We start from the raw sequence: 22078 nt of genomic DNA, 5'->3' as shown, positions 1-22078 counted from the left end.
TCCCTCCCCGTCTTTTGGTTAGGGTTGAGTATTTATATTTTTATAGTATTTTGTTTGTATTGTGTATAGATGTTATATAATTTTATCCTTTTAATATTGTAAACCACCCAGAGTTACCCTGTGGTAAGATGGGCAGCCAATGAATTTAATTAATAAATAAATAAAATTTGAAATACTGTATTCAATCAATCCATCTCATAAGGAATATTGAAGATCTAAAAAAAGGGTTGAGAATGATACTAAAATGATCAAGAATCTGAAAAACCCAAGTTCAGATATGACTAGAACCCTGAAAGCTTGCTGAGTCACTGTCTTAATATTTCATTAAAATCTGCTGAGATTCTCAACCATTAATCTTAAACGCTGTCCTTTGGAGCACAGAGAATAAATTTTCCAATGTCAACCCTTCTGGCGGTTTAATTTTGCTTCTCCTTATTGTGATGGATAACCTTATCTTTTTACCATTATTTGCAAAAGTGAACTTTGAGGCTTCCGAGTATCTTCTTTATGCTCCTCAGAACATGCTCCAGTTTGTTTCCTTCTTGAAAGATGAAGCTTTGAATTGATCACAATAGTTCATAGATGGCCTGTTGGGTTTTGATAATACTGTAGTCTTTAATTTCTTATCATGGCTTTTCTGTGCAAATGAAATGAAGAGCAGTCAGTCTGTTTTCCCTACCACTTCTACAGAACCAGCAATTATTATGAGGCCATTGGTCCTCGTTCCTGGGCCAGTAGGTAACAAAGTATAATGGCTAAGATTCTGGCAAGACTTCTTTGGCAGAAGCTGTTTCTATGTTTTGCTTAAATGGACACCTTATTTTTATTTTTCAACTCAGACAGACATCATTGACCATAGCTTTGCACTTGAATGGATGCAGGACTTTGAAGCTTTTCAAGATGCCCTCAGTCAGGAAACCAGCTACGCCAGTAATTTAACTCGCTCTATGAGTCTTGTTTTAGACGAGTTCTACAACTCACTTCAGGTGGGTGCTCTCTTTTGTACTGCAAACGGTGCCATATGTTACGTATGTAGGCGGGTTTGTGAAAAATGTTATTGAGTAATGCAGTTTTTGGCACTGAATGGGAAGAGATAGGTTGAAGTTAAGCCTCAAGCAAGACAGAGCTTTTATTTATTTAAACCCACATTTCTAAAGCCATCCAGTTTATCAGTAGCTTTCTCTTGCAGGTTGTGGGTGTTTCTGCTGTTCAAGGAACAGGGATGGATGAATTTTTTGAACATTTGTCCAAAGCTGTTGATGAATATGAAAGGTGAGTCTTCTTCAGGAAAGGAAGGAAAATAGCAAGAGCTGTTTTTATGCGGTATGCTGTTCTTTATCTTTAGGGATATCTGAGTTTTGGGATGGACTGAATTTGAGTTTCTAAGATACTTTTTCAAAAGGCAACTGGATTTTCTTGTTTTTCTTTGAAGACATTTCACTTCTCATCCAAGAAGCTTCGTTGGTTCTGGCAGGATGGTAGAGGGGATGGAAGGATTAGCTCTGACAGGATTGGGGGGAGGGGGAAATGGAAGGATCATATTTCTTTCCAGTCACGTGGTCATTAGCTGTCACCGAGAGCCATTGAGGCCACTTGGGAGATTATCTATGCCAGTGGTGGTGAACCTATGGCACGGCACGGGTGCCAGAGGTGGCACTCAGAGCCCTCTCTGTGGGCACACGCACCGTCACCCCAGTCCTAGGCCTTCAGCTGGGTTTTATAAAACCTTTTCACTTTAGGCCTCCACTGCCGTGTGCAAAAAAAAAAAGGTACAATCAATCAATCAATCAATCAATTTCAACTTCTTGCGGGAAAAAAAAGATCTTGCAAAGTTGGAATTGATTGATTGAACTTTTTAGTCCCACCCAGTCTGTCGTTACCACTGCAGCCATGTCCACCCAATGGGCCATACCCAGCCAATGGGCCACACCCACCCGGCACTTGACGATGCATAAGTGGGTTTTGGGTTGCAGTTTGGGCACTCGGTCTCTAAAAGGTTCGCCATCACTGATCTATGCCCTCAGGTCACCTGAATCAAAGTGTAAATGGGAATTTGCACTCTGCAAAACTTAACTGAATTTGAGGTTGCCTAGAAACTAGAGAGAGCCAGTTTGATATATTGATTAAGGCCTCAGGCTAGAAACTGGGAGACTGTGGAGTTCTAGTTCTATCTTAAGCACAGAGGCATCTGGATGACCTTGGGCCAGTCAAACTTTGTCAGCCATAGGAAGGAGGCAATGGCAAACCATTTCCAAAAACCCTTGCCAAGAAAACTGCAGGGACTAGTCCAGGCAGTCACCAGAAGTCATACTGACTCAGAGGCACAAAAATAAAACAAGAAAGTTTAGGCAAATAATGCTTCCAGTTAAGTTTATTTGTACCCTATGGATATACTAGATTTTACAACAACCTTCAGAAATCAATTATTTTCTGTTTGTGTTAGACACCTCAACTGTTAAGCAATTCCATATCACAAATTTTGATGTATTGTAAAGTCAGTGGGTTTTCCTGAGGCACCACCAAGTAATTCATTCTTGGTGCGGATATTAGGCTTATAGGAAGAATTTCTTCTCTTTCTATAGCAGTAAATAAAATGGTGAGTACGCACACTGATTACTTGTAACAGTGATGTCCATTCACTGACCCTATGAGAAGAACTTTATTATATGAAACGGTTTCTAATGGTTTGTAAGCTGTCCTAGAGTTGCCACCAGGCAAGATGGGTGGCATATAAGTTTAACAAGTAACTAAATTGTTGTCTGTTAGGATATACGTCAGTAGTGCTCAGGAGTAAATACATGAAGCCCCCTTTTTTTTCTTCCAGAGAATATCGACCAGAATACGAGCGCCTAAGAAAGAAATTGGTAAATACATGATGCTTTGGGCTGTATTGCTGTAAGCCCCTCCCACCCCCAATTGTGTCTGAATACTGTGTTGTTTGCTGGATGTTGGAGAGCAAACCCCCCCCCCCCGGTGGAAGGAGAGCTCAAGCGGGGAATTAACTTGGATTTGATACATAAACATAAGAGGTCTGATCCTCCCACCAGATACCTTTGAGCTTTGTCTGGTCTTTCCCAGACAAAAGCTGCCAGTCTGGGGAGATTCTGTATGATAGGCAGAGAATCATTGAGTAGCTAGTTTGAACTCTAGATGGGTCTGGCTGTTCATATCTGACATTGGAGTTCTAAAAGGTATTTCTTCAGATGAAAATACTAGTTCACCTATAAGCTGTTAAAAGAAGTGTGAGAAAAGGAAATCAAGCAGGAAACCCTAGGGTTATGGTGAAGAGATCAAAATCCTTGAGGGTATAGGCCCAAGAGCCTTTCTTTTTCCATTGTTAAATGAATTCAAAGCAGTGATGGAGGTTAATGTACAATTATGGAAGAACCTAGAAGTCTTTTCTACGAATAATAAAAAAATACTGGCAATAAGTTATTTACTTTTGTGACATGCTAAGTAAACCGTGATGGCTGGGTCCAAACATTTTAAACCACAGTTCATTTAACATAGATTTATTAAACCTAATTAGCCAAGTTTGAAAAATAAGTTCCAATGTGAGAGCAAATTGAGATACAAATGCACAGGGGGGAAAAAACATAGGTTATTGAAATACTCTCTCTTCATTTACAGGAAACAGCTCAGAAGCAGCAGCAGGAAGAACAGTTGAAAAATTTGCAGAGAGATATGGGGCCTGTTGCTATGGAGAACAGCCCAGCAGTTTCAGGTACATGAGAAACTCGACAGAGACAGAGACGTCCCTGCATAGTATTTGTAAGCTTCAGCTGGTACGGAATACAGTGATACGGGCAGTTATGTGCACTCCTAGAACAGCATGTTACACCATTACTCTATGAGCAGCATTGGCTGCCAGTTTGCTTCCAGGTCCAATTCAAGATGCTGCTTTTAACCTTTCATGGCATGGGATCAAGCTCTCTGAAGGACTGCCTCTCCCTGGTTATATCAGCTCCCCCCCCCCCAGCAGATCCAGCAGAGAGGGCATGTTGTGGGTCCCATTAGCTAGGGTCCCACTATATCTCCGCCATGATGGCTGCCTTATGGAACATCCTTCCCTCAAAATTAGATTAGTTCCATCCCTTTTGATAGGCTTCAAGACCTCGTTATGTTATCAGGCCTGGGGCTCCCAAGGTACAGGACACTTGCTGACATGGCTCAAATGTTGTGGTTGGCATTTTTATCCCTCTCATCACCTAGGGTTTGTATCTTATTTTTTTTAATGATATTTATTAGCATGGATTCTTATATCTGTAATTTTTTACATTTTATTTTGTTGTGCTGTTCAGAATCACTTTTGGAGGGATGGGCGACTATATAACTTTGATTAATAAATGAGCTAACAAGCCACCAAGCAGTATTTAGAAGTATGTTCAGGTTCATAGCTGTCATCATTTTATCTGCTCCACTAAATATTTGAGGGTATAGTTGGGTTTCATAGAGAAGCACAGAAGAAAAGGAAGGGCTGCTGATGGAATTTGTATACATTGGCTTACTTAAGGCATTTACCTAAGGCAGGGGTAGGCAACCTTGGCTTTTTTATGACTCGTGGACTTCAACTCCCAGAATTCCTGAGCCAGCACAGCTGGCTCAGGAATTCTGGGAGTTGAAGTCCACGAGTCATAAAAGAGCCAAGGTTGCCTACCCCTGACCTAAGGGATATGGCACTTCATCTGGCAAGGTATTACATTATAGCTATAGGAGTAAGCAACTATTGTTGCTGCCTTGCTAAATTTCTAAAGCTGCCCAGAGCCCTCATTTAGGCATCACGTATACATACCCTCTTCTGACCTTGTAGAGTTTGAGACCTGGCATGGAACTCCTGGACAAGGTGTTCATCCTACTGCGCAGGAATAAATTGAAAAATTGCTTTTTGGTTTGATTTTGGTTCAAAGGTTCAGTGGCAGAATCTTCACTAGGCTCATCAGAACTGATTTTGACACGAGGAACTTTGGATCCAGAAGAGGAGGAAGAGGCCCAAGACAGCGATACTGATGACATTGATCATAAAGGTAATTAAAGCTCTGAAGAAATAGGAGGAATTAAAAATTGCAAGAGACAAGCTAAGAGGGAGGGTGGCTGCGTTTTCCCATCAGTTGCTTTACATAGAGTTCCTAACAATAAAGTCATTACCTTTAAAGCCCCTTATGGCACGGGTCCAGAGTATCTGGGGTTGCCCCACTTGTTCTGGTGAAAAGGGCCCATTTTGGATCCCATTGGCCAAAAATTTTGGCTGGTGGAGTCCAGGTGAAGAGCCTTTTCTGCTGTGGTCCCTGCCCTCTGGAATATTCTCCTGTAAGAGGTGAGATCCACCTCCAAATTCCTGGCCTTTCAAAAGAGCCTAAAAATGTGGCTCTGCTGCTTGGCCTGGGGCCAGAGAAGGACCCACTACATTGGGGGTGGCTGATGGGATAGAGACGATTCTCTACCTAGGCTGCCCATCATCTTGGTTTTTAATTTGTAAGTTTTAATTGTTTTTTTTGCACTTTTTAACTTTTATTATATTGTAAGCTGCCCAGAGTTACTGTATTAGAGAGATGGGTTGCATAGAAATGCAATACATACATACATACATACATACATACATACATACATACATACATACATACTGTTTTATATTCATTGTACAATTCAACAATGGATTGTGGTGATGCTGGTTTCTACTAGGGCAGGGGTAGGCAACCCAAAACACTCAAAGAGCCACTTGGACCTGTTTCCCACCGAAAACAAAACACTGGGAGCCTCAAAACCCTTTTGATATCTAAAATGAAGATAACACTGCATATATCCTTTTTTACCTTTATTATAGGTGTGTGTGTGTGTGTATTTAAAGGTAAAAAAGGATATATGCAGTGTTATCTTCATTTTAGATGTCAAAAGGGTGTGTCCCTCCCTCCCTTTCTCTCTTTCTCTCTCTCTCTTTCCTCTCTTTCTCTCCCTCCCCGTCTCTCTCCCCCTCTCTCTCCCTCCCTCTCTTTCTCTCTCCCCCCCCCTCTCTTCCTCTCTCCGATCTTCTGCTCACCTGGCAAGCTGGCTTCAAGCTGTTCTCCAACAAGCTGACACACATTCTTATTGGGCTAGCTCAGGGGTAGGCAACCTCGGCTTTTTTATGACTCATGGACTTCAACTCCCAGAATTTCTGAGTCAGCATAGCTAGGGTAGCTAGCTCTCCTGCCCTTCCTGCTTCCTGCAGAGACGCAGCAAAGGGAGGAGCCCCGCCCAATAAGCTTGTCAGCTTGTCGGAACAGGGTGAGGCTACTCTCTTTTTTACACACACACACACACACACACACACACACACACACACAGAGAGAGAGAGAGAGAGGGAGAGGGAGAGGGAGAGGGAGGGAGAGAAGGGAAGAGCAAGTGCCTCTCTGTCTTTCTCTGCAAATGGCACAGGAGACAGGGAGCTGCAGGGGAAGGCTCTCCGGAGTCGCAGGTTGCCAACCTGTGTACTAGGGTATCTTGGGTCCTGAGGCATTAGTTAGACTCACTTTGTTAACACATCTCTTCATTTTTTTCTACTATAGTGACAGAGGAAAGCCATGAAGAACCTGCCTTTCAAAACTTCTTGCAAGAAGCCAAGCTGCACTATTCGACCAGAAACAACCAGTAGAAGAGAACAAGGACCGTTGCATGGCTGGACGCAGTAACTGAAGCACACAGAGCTATGAAACAGGCCCACTCTTGGCCATCTGTGGCAACCGCTCTGCTCCCCTCGACTCAAGGCTAACTGAGTTCTTTCTGTGGCAACTTTTTTCAGTGGGAGACTGAAGCAGTTTGCCAGAACCGGATGGTCATTTTCACAGATATAATCGCTTGTTGGCAAAAGAATGTGACTGAGAGATCTTGTCTCTGTTGTGAATTTTACCTATAATGTATGTTTCTGTTTTGTAAATTATTAGCAAATATCTATTCTGCTACATCTTCTTAGTGGCTGACCTTTTTTTCTAGCTTAACGATTGGTACTTCACTTTTCTCCCACCTGTATATGCTGGAATAAGAGAAGGCACAACTGGCATGGGAGTTCAGAGACATAAAGAACATGACATGAGATGAGGGGTCATTTTGTTAAGCATTTTGAGGGTGCCTTCACCTAAAAAAAAAAAAGCAACACAAAACAGACTGGAAAATTGCTGCTGGTCATATGGGTGCCTGTACATCCTCATCCATGCACACGGAGATGCAGAGTTCTTCCAAAAACTACTGTGAATGCAAACATAAAATACTTCTGGATTCTGTTAAAAGGAGGACGGAGGGGTGTGTGTTATCTCTTCATAGAAAAGACCGGAGAGTCTACAGGTAATCCTTGACTTATGACCACAGCGGAGTCCCAAATTTTTGTTGCTAAGCAAGACAGTTGTGTGATTTTTTTCCCCCATTTTATGACCTTTCTTGCCATGGCTGTTAAGTGAATTACTGTAGCTGTTAAATTAGTAACACAGTTGTTAACTGAATTTGGCTTCCCCATTGACTTTGCTTCTCAGGTCACAAAAGGTGATCACATGACACCGGGACACTGCAGCTGTCATGAGTCAGTTGCCAAGCATCTAAATTTTGATCATGTAACCATAGAGATGCTGCAATGGTCGTTAAGTGAAAAACAGTCATAAGTCACATTTTTCAGTGATGTAACTTTGAAAGGTCACGAAATGAACTGTTACTGCTTGTATTAGGTTTGAGTTATGACGGAACATTTACTGAAAAAAAAAGGTGTACTGTATACATCAGTGTGCTTCTTCCAGTGGTGGGATTCAGCCAGTTCGTACTAGTTTGGCAGAACCGGTAGCTAATTTTTTGTTGCCCAGGCTCAGAACGGACTTTCAAAAGCAGCATCCACACAGAGAACTGGGTGTTCGCCTATTTGAATCCCACCACTGGCTTTTACCCCTTTGTAATATGGAAGTGAGAGTTTGATACAAAGGAAAGTAGATTGCATTTAAATCCATTGATAATGCCAAAAGAAGTAAGCTCAGAACTAAATGGTGCGAATGAATATAGGCAAAATGAATGAAGATCAAATATATGAAGGAAGAGCAAAACAGAAGAAGTTTGAGAAAGTGGTGATGTTTTATAACATCTTCAAACACAGGCAAACATTTTAAAGTAGAAAAGGCAATTCATAAAGCAAGGCATTTATGTTGGGGGTAATAAATATTTGCAAAGACAAAGGTACAGAGTGCTTTATTAAATGATAGCTCTCCATATAAATTAGATTAATGAAATATATTTTATGTCTATTTAGCTTTTTTGGCCTTAATATTTTTTGCAAGATTGTTCCTTTTCTTATTGTTGTCTTTTCATATGTACATTGTCCCCTAAGGGGTCTCTCTGCTGCTTAGATGAAGGAAAAAAATGCTTCTTTTTCTCTTGCAAGTGGAAGGAGTTCCTGTTGCAGTGGTGCTTCCTGAACAATGGCAAATACAGACTGGAAATTAAAATAAGGCTGCAGTTTAAGCATTCCTAAACATGCTAGTTGAAACAGAGGGGCAAAAGCTGCTCACCTGCCTTCAGCACAAATTTGGGGGAGGGCAGAGTTTCAGGTTTATTGCTGCAGGCTTCCCTGAGAAGGGCTGCCTTCTTTGGATGGCCAAGCACTCCTCTTTAGAGTCTTTAGCTTCACAAGTAACTACCCCACCACACACAAGTTATGTCCAGGCCCTCTTCAGAAGAGTCAGGATTCACTGCAGCACCTCAACACTAAGAAAACAGCTGCTTGACATCTTTCTCCCTAATGGCTATCCCAAAAAACTTCATTTTCCAATACACAGCACGCAAACCATAATACACCGCACATCCAACCACCATGCAAAAACTAACCCTACCATACACAAAAGGGGTGTCGGAAATCACAACCAGAATTCTCCAACCCCTAGGAATAGCAATAGCCCACAAACCCACAGCCACACTCCACCAGGAATTATCCAGAACCAAAGACAAGATACAGAAGGATGAAAGAAACAATATAATCTACAAAATCAACTGTAAGCGTTGCAATCAATTCTACGTGGGACAAATATCACGTCAATTAAACAGGTTCCATGAACACCAGCTGGCAGTCAAACACCACAATCCCAAATCCTTAATCTCTACCCACACCGACACCAAACAGCACCAGTTCGATTGGAGTAACACAAAAATCATCAGCTACCTGGCCACCCGTGAGTTCATCGAAGCCTGGCATTCCACAAGCAATTCCTTCAACAGACACATTGACCTACAACCAGCCTACGAACCCCCTCAGAATACAAATCAATTGCACAACTAACCAGAGACAGCATCGACCCTCAACCAACCCACGCCAGCCTCCCCCCACATCACTTCACCTCCCAATGACCCTCACCTGATGTAACCTCCCCATCACAAAACCCATCACAAGCTCCCACTGATGACTCGCACCTGACCCATCACAAGGACCATCACCAGAGCTACTGGCCACACGAAGCCCTTACAAACAGAAAAACGCTGACACTGACATTCCCTAAACTCCAGCGAAAACACTACCTAGCCTGGTAGGAAACATTCGGAAGCCAACCCACAAGCTGGGAGAACGAACCTTCACCCTCATCTTTAGATTCTGCTTGTTCCTGGGAGAAGTGGGGATCCAGATGATTTTGCAGGGTGGGAGAGGAACAGCTGGCTCTCGGTAGCGCCACTTGTCTCCTGTAGTCTACCTCCTTGTGATCCAGAAACGCTCCCTCTGGACCACACTGCGGTTTAGAGCCACTGAGGAGATGCTGATACGGAGAAGGTAAGCCTTAGAGCTATACTGCTGACTGCCCCCTACCTCAGCAAGGGGAACTCCTGGAGACCCTAGGAGAGAGAGGAGCAAAACCCAAAGGACCCAGGGGCCAGCATCCCAGAGGACCATTTCTTGCCCCTGCAGCCTAGAGACCTCCCAGAGTCTGAGTAACGGGGTGACCTTCCACCTGAGTAAATGGGGTGCCAGGAAGACCCGGTGGGAGTATTTGTCTGGACCCCGAGGGAAGACCCCTCTCCTTGCTGTCTCCACTGCGCTGATGGCCTCTCTCCCGTCTCCGAAATAGAAGCGTCGGCGCGGTTATCCGGCTGCCGGTCGCCAGGTTCGGGCTTTCCTGAGCTGGAGACCAGAGATGGTTCCTGAGGGAGACAAGCTGTAAGAGTGCTGGGATGGGACTGGAAGCTTCTGCAACGAGCACCACCTCTGCTGCATCCCAGCAAGGCCAGGCTGCGTCTCCAATTCCCTCCCCGACTCCTTGTCCGGCCGGTGCAGGGGCTGCTCGGAGAGAAAACCTCCCGGCCGCCGCCCCCCCGCCCCCCCATCCTTCTGGGTCGGGACTTGCCGAGAGCAAAAAAAATAAGGTGCGGGGGGGAGGGGACTAGAGAGGCGATCCCCCAGCACAGTCCACAGCTGCAGCGCAAGGCGATCCCTTCGAGCTTTCGCCTCCCTCCCAAAAGGGCACTTGCTGTTTCCATCTCACCACCGAGAGGCCTCACACCGGATCCTAGTTTCAGCTTCGGCGCCCCTTAGCCCGCCACCCCTCCATTGGGATCTCTCCTCTTATTTCATGACTTTTCTTGCTCAAAATCCTTTCGGGGAGGGAAGAGGTGGAGCGGGAATGTCAAAACGTATTTTTGGGCATTCTGATACAGTATGGCTGCCAGACAATCTCACATGGTTGTTAACATTCTACAAAAAAAAAAGCAAACGAATTACCCCACCTCCAAAGATAAGATTGATTTTGTGCAAAAGCGGTATTGAATATTTCTGAATCATGAGTGGATTCACACAACACTGCAAGCCCCAAGTCCTGTTTTAACAACACGGTTGTGTTCACACAGCATGTTCTTTCCACTACAGCCTTTGTTTATATATTTATTTGACAGTAATTTATAGCTAGCCTTGAACCAAATAGACCTGCTACAGTTTAATAGATGATCTGATTTATGCAATACACTAAGAAAGTAGTGGGGTTTTGTTAAAGTGAAACATAAACCCACAATTTAGTTTAGTGTGTTTTGTGTAAACTCTGTCATTATGTATGTTTCTGATTACTCCATGTCAGATAGGAGCTGTGAATAAGAACAAACATCTGTAGGATCAAACTGCTAATGCAAAGGCCAGAAATATTGGGGCTTTTCATTATATTAAAAAAAGCTGCTAAAATATCTTCACAATATGTATTCAAAATATGTGTTCAATTCTGACTGCCCTCAGGAATGAAAAAATAATATCTAAATTATCAACCGCATAACTATCTACAATGTTTAAAATGCCACAAAAACATGGGGCTTTCCAGTTCATAAATAAGAAGATTGAGACATAGATTGTACCTTTTGATTCATTTCCTGTTCGAAACAATGGTTTCCTTTAAAATGAAGCTTCAATCATGATGGGGATGCTTCTACCAGTTTCATTCTTCCTTTTGAATCTTTTGACTTGTCTGTTCAAGGGAAACTGGATGATCATTTTTCTCCCACAATGGCACCTGGGCTAGGAATGTTTGATGTTAGAAATCCCAGTCTTTCGATTCAGTCTGTAAACCAATGTCTAAATCTAGATAGAAATAATTTTTGATATTCAAAATTTGGGTGTCCCCCTTCTCCCCCTTGTTCTTTCTGACAAGTCCTGTTGGACAAATCAATCTTTGTCTCGCATGAATTTTACACAAACAGTAGAATGTGGGGAGGGAGGGATCCTTTTTAGTATGGTCACTGTAGTATTGTTTCCAGCATGCTGCAACTCTAGAAATATGACAAGGGACCGGTACTTCATGAAAAACTTTCATTTCAAACCGTAGAGTTTAGAGCCATTTTTTTTCCTCTCGGATATATGGCAATGTGTTTCAAACGCCACTGAACATCCAAATCTAGCCATTTTAGTTCACTGAAATCAACGTGCACATATAGAAAATATATAACTGCAGAAAATCAGTCAAGGAAGGGTAGTTCCATTCATGCTAGAGATGTATCATATCAGTTGGCTCAAAGACCACTCTTGGCTTTCCACTGCATGTAGAAGTTTGTAAATCAAAAGTAAGCAGATCCTAGTGCTGTTTTTATGGTGGAAGTGAAATATGTTCCTTAGGTGTCTGTGAGGCTGATGACATCCATTTTGTATCTTATTTCCCTAAATTCTCAAACATGCAAAAAAGAAAAGGAACAAGAGTTTTCTTTGACTATATCCATTCTGGAGGCCACCAGATTGATGATGCTGTGTCACGTATAGTTTCTGGGCTGCAATTTTGACACTTTCACTTTCTCTTCCACAGTTGGCTTTCTGGAACCATCTGATTGGCCACTGGAATATTAGATTTCAGATGAGATTAATTTTTTCATTTGCTTTAGCAGATCATTTCTTGTCATAATTTATTTTGTAATTGAAGCGACATTAAAGAAACAGCCAATGCTACATATTGTGGTAGTAGAACCAATCAGATGCTAATGTTGCCCATCTCTCCACAGGTCTGGGAATACCTTATGGTGTGCACAGCCACCTTGGAAGTGGGGGACAAACCGCATTTGGTTGAGTTTTGCTGTGCTATGTCTGACTATGGTGAGCTTAGTTTGCCTACAGTCAGGGCTAATGCTGCATTTGGGCTCCCGTGATCCAGGAGTGCCCTCCAACTTTATGAGAACAGTCTTCCAGGACATCCAAATTTCCTCAGAGAGAAACAGAACTCTGAAGCTCCTCTCGGCTGCTGGATCAGTCAACCGGAACTTAGAAGTTACCACACAGACTCTGACAGAAGATTCCTTCTTCTCCAGAATCAAGAAGTTCTGGCAACGTCTTGAGAAGGTGCTTGCTGGATTTCAACAACTCAGGAAGGTTTCTCATTCCATCTTCCCAGTACAGCCCTTACCATGGCCTGTGTGGCAGAAAAAGCTTTCATCCCAAGTACTGAGCCCTCGTCTTCAACAAGTCTTCCAGAACTATCAAACAATGAACAAGTATCAGGTGCCCTCAGGTGCTGGGCAGCACCCAGGCAATCCACACCTAACTGGGATGGACCTCTTGTGCCAGCTCAAAAGCCGCGTGAATGTGTCCACTGTGTTGAGTGATGAAGGACCCTTTGCAGAACCAGTATGGAGAGGTATGCTGCCTCAGAGGAGTTTGGCAGAAGATCTTGGTCACCTGAAGACATGTGCAGTTGTGAGCTCAGCTGGCTCCATGTTGGGGTCAGGATTGGGCAATGAGATTGGTGAGTGTTAAAGGAAAAATAAAATATTCCCATGGGGTGGTTGTGACTCAATCTACTTAATCTTCCCTATAGAGTTGGTAAATATATTCTTCTTAAACAAATGCTATAATTCATGGTTGTATTAAAATGTTATTATTTTCTTTTTATGGAAGAGCCAAAGAATACAATTGTATATTACAGTAGATGCCCCATCTTTCCTTTCTAGCTTGTTCTATGCGTAGAATAGAAAACCTGTTTCTAGCTCACTGCTATTTGGATGATCAAAACCATTCTCATTTCTTTGGGATTATTCTTTCTGATCTGGGTACTCCCAGTTCCTGTTCAGTCCCCCCCACCCATCCAGGATTCAATATCAAAAACTATTATATATTTTTCAATACACCACTAATTGGATCATTATAATTAAAACTCTTCATCCGTGTATTGGGATTTTTTAACTTAACCAATTAAAGTGAATCTGTGATTGTCTTCCCATGAGCTATTGTGGCAGAATAGGTAAAGATTCATGTAGCTTTTGCACAATATGCTAAGCTTGGTTAAGATTATTGGTTTCTTTCTTTCATTAAGTGAATCTAGCGCTTAATAATGGCTGTGAATATATTTCTGCATAAATATGAATACATCCTAAAACTAGATAAGGGGAATCCAATTAAATAAATGCATAAAAACATTATTCTTGTTCACTTACATATTGAGGAAAATCATCCAAAGCCCCATATTTGCATGTGATAAAATCTGAATCTTTGCTTTTAGTGACTGGTGTGCCATTTTGGTTCAGAGGCACAAAACAGGTCCAAACCATGATACTGCCACCACCATCAGTAGGAATCTGGGCAAAACTCTGAGATAGAAAATATTTCAAAATATATAGCTAGGTCCAGAAGCAGCAAAGTGTGCCCAAACTAGGATCAATGCCTTTTGAAGGGGATATGTTGATGCACATCATGATACTCCAACTGGGAAAATAGAAACAGCCTATACACTGCCAGTCTAAAAGAAGTGGAACAAATATTCGAGAAATATACAGAATACTAGAGTTAAAAGTTTTAGGTTGGATCACTCTTTGATAAGTTTCCATTTGTTACTTCTTGCCTTGCCCTCCTGTACTTGGAAAATAGGTTGTCTCCTTCTTTTTCGTGACAATCTCTCAAATATTGGAAGAATGCTATCATGTCACCCCAATCCTTCTGTTTGTTAGACTAGAAATGCCCAGTTTCTCATTATATATTTTAGCCTCTAGACCCTTAATCACCTTTGTTGTTCTTCTCTGCACTCTTTTTAGAGTCTCAACATCTTTTTTGTACCATGGTAACCAGAACTGGATGCAGTATTCCAAGTGTGGTATTACCAAGGCATTATATAGTGGTACTAAGACACATGATCTTGATATTCCTCTGATGATGGACTGCTTTGGCTTTTTGGCAGCTGCAGCACATTGCTGGCTTATACTTAAGTGGCTGTCTACTAGGACTCCTAGAACCCTTTCACAATTACTGCTGTTGAACCAGATATACCATTTGGTTTTTCTTGCCTAAGTGTAAAACCTTACATTTCTCACCACTGAATTGCATTTTGTTAGGTAGTGTTCAAGTCTGTCAAGATCCTACTGGATCTTGAGCCTATCTTCAAAAGTGTTGGTTATCTCTCTAGCTTGGTGTCATCTGCAAATCTGATGAATTCCCCTTCTATCCTGTCATCTAAATCATTTATGAAGATGTTGAAGAGTAATGGGCCTAAGACAAACCTTGGGATACTGCATACTTCTCTCCATATAGATGTAGTTCCATTGAGGACTACACATTGAATGCAGTTTGTCAGCCAGTTATGAATCCACCTAGTATTGATGCTGTCTATGCCACATTTTTCTATCTTACCAAGTAAATTGTAGACTACCTTGTCAGATGCCTTACTGAAGTCCATGTATACTATGTCCACAGCATTTCACTAATCCACTAATTTAGTCACTTTATCAAATAATACAATAAGATTTGTTTGGCATGATCTGTTTTTTGATAAACTCATGTTGGCTTCTTGTAATAGCTTTGCTTGCTTCTAGGTGTTCGCAGATCCGTTGCTTGATTATCTTTTCCAGGATCTTTCCAAGTATTGATGTCAGGCTGATTGGTTTGTAGTTTACTGGAACCATTTCCCCACTTTTTATTGAAGATGGAAACCACCACAGCTTTTTTTCCAGTCTTCTGGTAGTTCCCCAGTGCTCCAGGATCTTTGAAAAATATGGTTTGATGGCTCCAAGATCACCTCTGCCAGCATTTTCAGAACTCTGTGATGTAGTCCATCTGGTCCTGGTGATCTAGGGTGGACAAGTGTTGTCTTATCATTTTCTTGTCTGTTATATTGTGGGATGTATAAACTTGCTGTGAAGGAAAAATCATGTTTGCAAACTGATCAGGAGAAATTAGAACTTTTTGAGGGCTGGAAAGCTGTCAAGGGTATTGGGTAGGCGGTGTGAATTCACAGCCCTGTCAATGTGTATGAACAGGCTGTGGGTGGTGAAAGATTTGCAAGGTTAGTTAATTGAAGATAGACAGCAGGCTAATCTGCAAGCAGCTCCATCTAGTCGCAAGGGGATAAAGTGAAAAAGTGTGCTTTTTCTGCCACTGAGAAACAACAGCGAAACGGGGAAAGTTTAAAGAGAGACGTGTCTAGTAGTGAATACCATGATAGTTATAGAGTTTCTTTAGAAGAGGCCTGTCCAGTTAAGAGATTGCAGTCCCTGATTTTTCCTCAGAAGAATGGACTAATGACGAGGAAAGTTTTAGAAAAGGGTTTTATTCTGATACAGAATAATAAAAGATTCTATTAACAATCCTCAACATACAAACAACATCAACAAGTTTATACAAACTGGCACATTATCAATACTGTGGAGCTCCTGAAGCTGATCTGAATATTACTCTGGGCAGAATAAACAAATGAGAGTGATGGATTGGAGTGTGTTTGGAGAGTTACAATCTTAAAAGCAAATTCTATGGCGAATGGAGGAAGAGAGAAAATAGCAGCTGCAGCAAATGGTCATTCAGTCTGGTGAGACACTTAAAAACTGTAGGTTAGATCAGGGGTCCCCAACCCCCGGTCTGTGGACCAGTACCGGGTCACGGCATGCCACCAACCGGTCCACACAAACAAGCAAAGCCCCATCTGCGGGATGCAGGCAGCACCCAAAATCACGCCCCCTCTGGTCCATGGAAAAACCTCTCACCACGTAACCGGTCCCTGGTGCCCAAAAGGTTGGGGACCTCTGGGTTAGATGGCACTTAACAGTTTTGAAAAATTATGTGTAATAGGGCCAGTTGTTGTCTTTACTTCTCCAGAGACTCACAACACAAGACACAAATGCAGCTTTGTTACTTTTCTTGTTCCTTTCCTATTCTAAAAGCTTTACTGCCTCACACACAGACACCCTAAGCAAACTATCCAATGCAATATCTAGCTAGCCAAATTAGGCCTGAGTTCCACCATGCAAAATATTTCAACTTATTTGATGGCTCTGAAAGTACAATATTACAGCTCCCATCCACTTGTATAACTTCCAGTAAGGCTGGGCCAATCTTACTGTAGCATTTTTCTCATGTCTCACTTGAGTACCATTGTTTCATCCCAGTTCACTTGAAAGTATCAATTCTCTCATTATGGGAATCACTTCATGTTTAAGAACCATCTCTTGTAGATTTAGAAATATTAATGCTTGCATTTTTTACATGACACAAACATTAACTTCTTGGAAATATTTGTTCCGTTCCATCCTTAAGAAACTATCACTGGATAATTCATTTTGCCTCTATGGCTTGCTTTGAGTGAGTCTCAGATACTTCACTTTTCATATAGGTACTCATGCAACATTATATATCTATATTAACCATATGGATATAAATCAGAATATATATTAACGTAGTTCAACACTAGTAACAACATAGCGACAATTGTGCCCATCTCCTGTTTTATTGTACATTTTGGCTTGATAACCTAACAATCAGATTGTTAGCCAAATCTGAATTATAAATGGAACAATGAGCACAATGAGTTTACAAAGAGCGTATTAAAAATAATTCTAATGCACTCCCATACGCATAACACTAATGCATACACATGGGACAGCCAATTTAGTCTAGTGGTTAACTTGATCGATTAAGATTGAGAAAACTCAGGTTCTAATTCTGACATTGGTACAAAAACTATCTGGGTGACCTTGCCTAATTACTCTCTCTCTCTCTCAGCCCTAGGAAGGCAGTGGCAAGCCCCAGGGCCTGCAAAGATTTTAATGTAGCCCTGGTTAGCAGGGACATTGAATAAAGGAGAAGTCAGGCCACATCAGCATTGTGGCTGTTTTCACCACCTCATCTTGCTCTGAGAAAGGGAATGTTATTGTAAAATGTTGTAAAATAAAGCCAGATCAGGGAGGGATGACCTAGGGATGACCTACTTTTACTCTCTCTTACCCTTATTTTTTCATTTTCTCAGATTCCCATGATGCTGTCCTTCGTTTCAATGGAGCCCCAACTGTTGGCTATGAACATGATGTGGGCACAAAAACAACACTCCGCCTTGTGAATTCCCAGGTTGGTAATAGATTTTGGAGGGCCAGATTGAGCTGTGGATAAAAGAAAGAAAGCCTGTGAGTAGTTAAAAGCTAAATGGGGAAAAGGTAGAGAAAATCCAATGGTTTAATTTCGTTTGTTTGCCATGAAACAGACAGTAGCCTCAATTCATTACATTATTAGATCAGAGGTATCCTTAGATAGTCAAAAAAGTGAAGATGATGGCCAGGTACCAATGTGATTGAAGCTCTAGCCATTTTCATATGCATCGTATTTTATAACTTACATTGTTACTTCAATATATTTGGCTAACTGTCCTCAAATATATCAATATATAGAAAAGATATAAAATCAGATAATTACAGACCTATTATAGACAATTACAGACAATTACAGACAATTACAGACCCAGCTGTTATGACAGAACTAGGCAAATTGCACTGTATACCTTTAATTATAAGATAGAATGTGCATTACTTTGTCTTGAGAGAAAAAATGAAGTGCCTAGGCTCATTAGTTTAGAAGATCTCAGAGGTCTTCTACTCCAGAAGACTTAGAGGTCTCCTGCTTCAGCATATGGACTGGAGAATTCTGGAAATTGAAGTCTATGTGAAGTCTATGCTTCTTAAAAGATGCCAAGTTTTGAGTTACACTGTTGTAGTCCCGTGGTGACAAACCTATGGCACACATGCCACAGGTGGCATGCAGAGCCCTCTCTGTGGGCACGTGCACCGTTGCCCCAGTCCTAGGCCTTCAGCTGGGTTTTATAAAACCTTTTCACTTTAGGCCTCCACTGCCATGTGCAAAAAAAAAAAAAAGGTACAAAAAAAGCCAACACAGTGCTGGGCTGCATTAACAGAGGGATAGAATCAAGATCACATGAAGTATTAATACCACTTTACAATGCCTTAGTAAGGCCAAACTTGGAATACTGCATCCAGTTTTGGTCACCACGGTGTAAAAAAGATGCTGAGACTCTAGAAAGAGTACAGAGAAGAGCAACAAAGATGATTAGGGGACTGGAGGCTAAAACATATAAGGAACGGTTGCTGGAATTGGGTATGTCTAGTTTAACGAAGAGAAGGACGAGGGGGGACATGATAGCAGTGTTCCAATATCTCAGGGGCTGCCACAAAGAGGGAGTCAAGCTATTCTCCAAGGCGCCTGAAGGCAGGACGAGAAGCAACGGATGGAAACTAATCAAGGAGAGAAGCAACCTAGAACTAAGGAGAAACTTCCTGACAGTTAGAACAATTAACCAATGGAACAACCTGCCTCCAGAAGCGGTGAATGCTCCAACACTGGAAGTTTTTAAGAAGAGACTGGACAGCCATTTGTCCGAAATGGTGTAGGGTTCCTGCCTGAGCAGGGGGTTGGACTCGATGACCTCCAAGGTCCCTTCCAACTTTTTTTTTAATTATTATTATTATTATTATTATTATTATTATTATTATTATTATTATTATTATTATTATTATTATTATCATCATCATCATCATCATCAATCAATTTCAACTTCTTGTGGGGAAAAAAAGATCTCGCAAAGTTGGAATTGATTGATTGAACTTTTTAGTCCCACCCAGTCTGCCGTTACCACCGCAGCCACGCCCACCCAATGGGCCACGCCCACCCAATGGGCCACGCCCACCCAGCACCCGACAATACATAAGTGGGTTTGGGGTTGCAGTTTGGGCACTTGGTCTCTAAAAGGTTTGCCATCACTGTTCTAGTCCATCTTTTTGCCCAGGGCAATAATCCTTTTGCTATCCCAAACAAATAAGTTATTCAACCTTTGCTTGAAAATTTCCTGTGATGGTACATGTCCAACTCCAGGAGGCAGGCTATTGCACAGCCTATTTGTGATCACAGTCAGGAAATTCCTCCCTGTCTTGAATTTGGATTTCCCACAGTGAAGTTTCTATATCCTAAAGCTTTCACAGAGAGTTATGGAAGAATAAATGACTTGTACCAATCCATCATCATCCGGATCCTTCAGTGAGACAACATTACTGAAACAGAAACCCCTTCATCCAAAGGCCAACTGAGATGGCTCATTTAACAGATGCCATGATTTCAAAGACAAGTTTGGGGTTTTATCCAGCCTTTCTCTAATACAGGCCCAGATTCAGTTGCCTGTGCTGGATTTTTCCTTCTGGCACTGAGATCTATCACTCACTTACCTGCATTTGTTTTTTAGCTGATATAAGGAGAGACCTGCAAGGCTTGTGTTTTGGGATCTGGTTGCTAGGTTACTGGGATTACTGTGGGGTTATAAAACCTCCTGAAACCTGGCAGAGATTCTCCATCACTTAAAGATTGCTTTACCTGGAGTTAACCTACATGAGCTGGTACTTCAAACCCATCTCTGCTAATTTTCCCTTAAGCATTTTTAATATAAACCTTGATCTGGCTATTTGAAAATAATTAGAATATGATCCCAATAAATAATCTTTAATTAAATAACAGAGGCTAAAATTTCCATATCCAAGGGTATCAAAACCCTGCCCATTTTTACATGCATTGCACACATACATGTGTTAAAAAGGGTCAGGGCTTTGATCATGCAACCATTGTCACTATTGTGCCAAAACCTCTTATAATTTAAGATACATGTGAGAAGTCATTGATGATGTTTATGTCTCACATATCAAGAGTGGATGTCTGAAACTCAACATTCACTTTGTATTTAGAGATGATGATAAGCTACTAAAATTGTTTTTACTTGTTGGGAAGAAGGAAGACATTTTTCTTCTTTCTTTTTCTTGTACTTTTCTTTTTTCTTTCTCATACTTTTTTTCTATTTTGCATATTTTGTATTGATTTTTATTCTTTCCATTTATAATCCTTAATAAAAAAAATTTGGAAAAAAAATGAAACTCAACATTTACTTCACCCTCAATTAATTGATTTATTACAGTATTCTAATTTAATGCCAAATATAACTGCATAGGGCTCAGATAAATACATTTAAGTTTTATCATAACTGAGATAGTTTACATTTTATTGCTATTAAGGTCATGAATGCTGCTGGTGCTAGTATTGCATTTTGATATTCTTCACTAGATCTTTGATCATTGTTCTAAAAAAAAAAACCTTCTCTGAAATTATAGCAGTGGTTTGCAATATAAGCTGGATTGATGGGAGATAGTGCTGACATGTTTTCTCTATTTCTACCTGTCATTTTGCTGAATATGCCTGGAATCCAACCCTTAGTTCAAAGTCAAATATCAAGGCCAGAAAAGTATCAGAATAGCAGCCTTTAGAATATGTATTAATTATTAAGCTGTCTTTAAGGAGTTCCAAGAGAAGTTGAATGAAACTCTGTAATTTGGACCTAGTCAAATGAGTTCCAGCAATTCTGCAAACTGCAAATTGAAGATGTCTGCATTTAGCATTGTCAACTAAAGGAATTAGGGCAAATTGCTTAGAATGGAGCAGCACAACTATAAAAGGGTAGAAAAAATGCCTATCACAAAGGAAGCTGAATCTGACATTTGGGGCTCTCCCTCTATGCAAATATATAAGGTGCTTCTGGGTAATTCTTGCAAAATGTAGGATATTCCTCTGATTGTTTTTAAGTTATTTCTAAATGAAAGGGAAGTACGTTTATTCTGATGAATTGGCCAGGCCCATGATGAACGTCACTAGATTATTTTCCTCACAGGTGCATGGTTGACTTGAATGTGTGGGTAAAAAAAGTTCTCATTCACATTCTTCTTCACAGCTAATGGCTTCTCCAGAGCAGCATTTTCTAGATGGACTTCTCTATGCCCAGGGAACGCTAGTTGCATGGGATCCAGCCCCTTACCCTGGCAACCTAGAAGAGGTGAGATTCCCTAGTTAGGATCACATTGTATGCTAGCCTAGGTTAAAATGGGACTGGGGTAACGTATGGTTCCCAATGTTATTGTAGCATCTTGTGTGAGCCAGGCGAACTTCTTAAGCTATAATATACAGGTAGTCCTTGACTTACAACCAAAATATTGAACCCAAAATTTCTGTTGCTGAGAGAGTTGATATGTGAATTTTGCACCCTTTTACGACCTTTCTTGAGATAGTTTATTTATTTTATTTATTTATTTATTTCATTTATACCCCGCCCTTCTCCCGGAGGACTCAGGGCGGCTTATAGCCAGTTTAAAACAATCCCACATAAATACCAAATACAAATCTAAAATAATTAAAAATAAATATTTGAATTGGCCGCTCTATTAAAATTTTGTTAAAACCAATTAAAATACCCCCTAGGCCAGTCCTGCCTGCTGAAACAGCCAAGTCTTGAGGGCGCGGCGGAAGGAGGGGAGATCCGGAATCACCCGGATCTCTGGG

At 41.3% G+C, this 22078-nt stretch overlaps 2 protein-coding genes across 2 annotated transcripts in view; both read left to right on the top strand.

The window, feature by feature from the left end:
• Positions 1–6942, top strand: part of GPN1 (GPN-loop GTPase 1) — a 13904-nt gene extending 6962 nt beyond the window's left edge. The window contains exons 9-14 of the mRNA XM_015814801.1: positions 840–986; positions 1190–1272; positions 2825–2864; positions 3631–3724; positions 4908–5024; positions 6543–6942. Coding sequence (XP_015670287.1) covers positions 840–986; positions 1190–1272; positions 2825–2864; positions 3631–3724; positions 4908–5024; positions 6543–6628 — 567 coding nt within the window. The 3' untranslated portion in view covers positions 6629–6942. The remainder of the gene's footprint in view (positions 1–839; positions 987–1189; positions 1273–2824; positions 2865–3630; positions 3725–4907; positions 5025–6542) is intronic.
• A 5602-nt stretch (positions 6943–12544) lies between these two features.
• The window catches only part of LOC107286474 (beta-galactoside alpha-2,6-sialyltransferase 1-like), an 18958-nt gene continuing 9424 nt past the window's right edge, over positions 12545–22078 (top strand). The window contains exons 1-3 of the mRNA XM_029283939.1: positions 12545–13193; positions 17673–17770; positions 21474–21575. Coding sequence (XP_029139772.1) covers positions 12545–13193; positions 17673–17770; positions 21474–21575 — 849 coding nt within the window. The remainder of the gene's footprint in view (positions 13194–17672; positions 17771–21473; positions 21576–22078) is intronic.

This window comes from Protobothrops mucrosquamatus, unplaced genomic scaffold (assembly GCF_001527695.2).
Source record: "Protobothrops mucrosquamatus isolate PMUCROS unplaced genomic scaffold, P.Mucros_1.0 scaffold286, whole genome shotgun sequence".
Taxonomy (NCBI): domain Eukaryota; kingdom Metazoa; phylum Chordata; class Lepidosauria; order Squamata; family Viperidae; genus Protobothrops; species Protobothrops mucrosquamatus.
The sequence above is the reverse complement of the archived record's forward strand: the minus strand, read 5'-3'. Positions and strand labels throughout refer to the sequence as shown.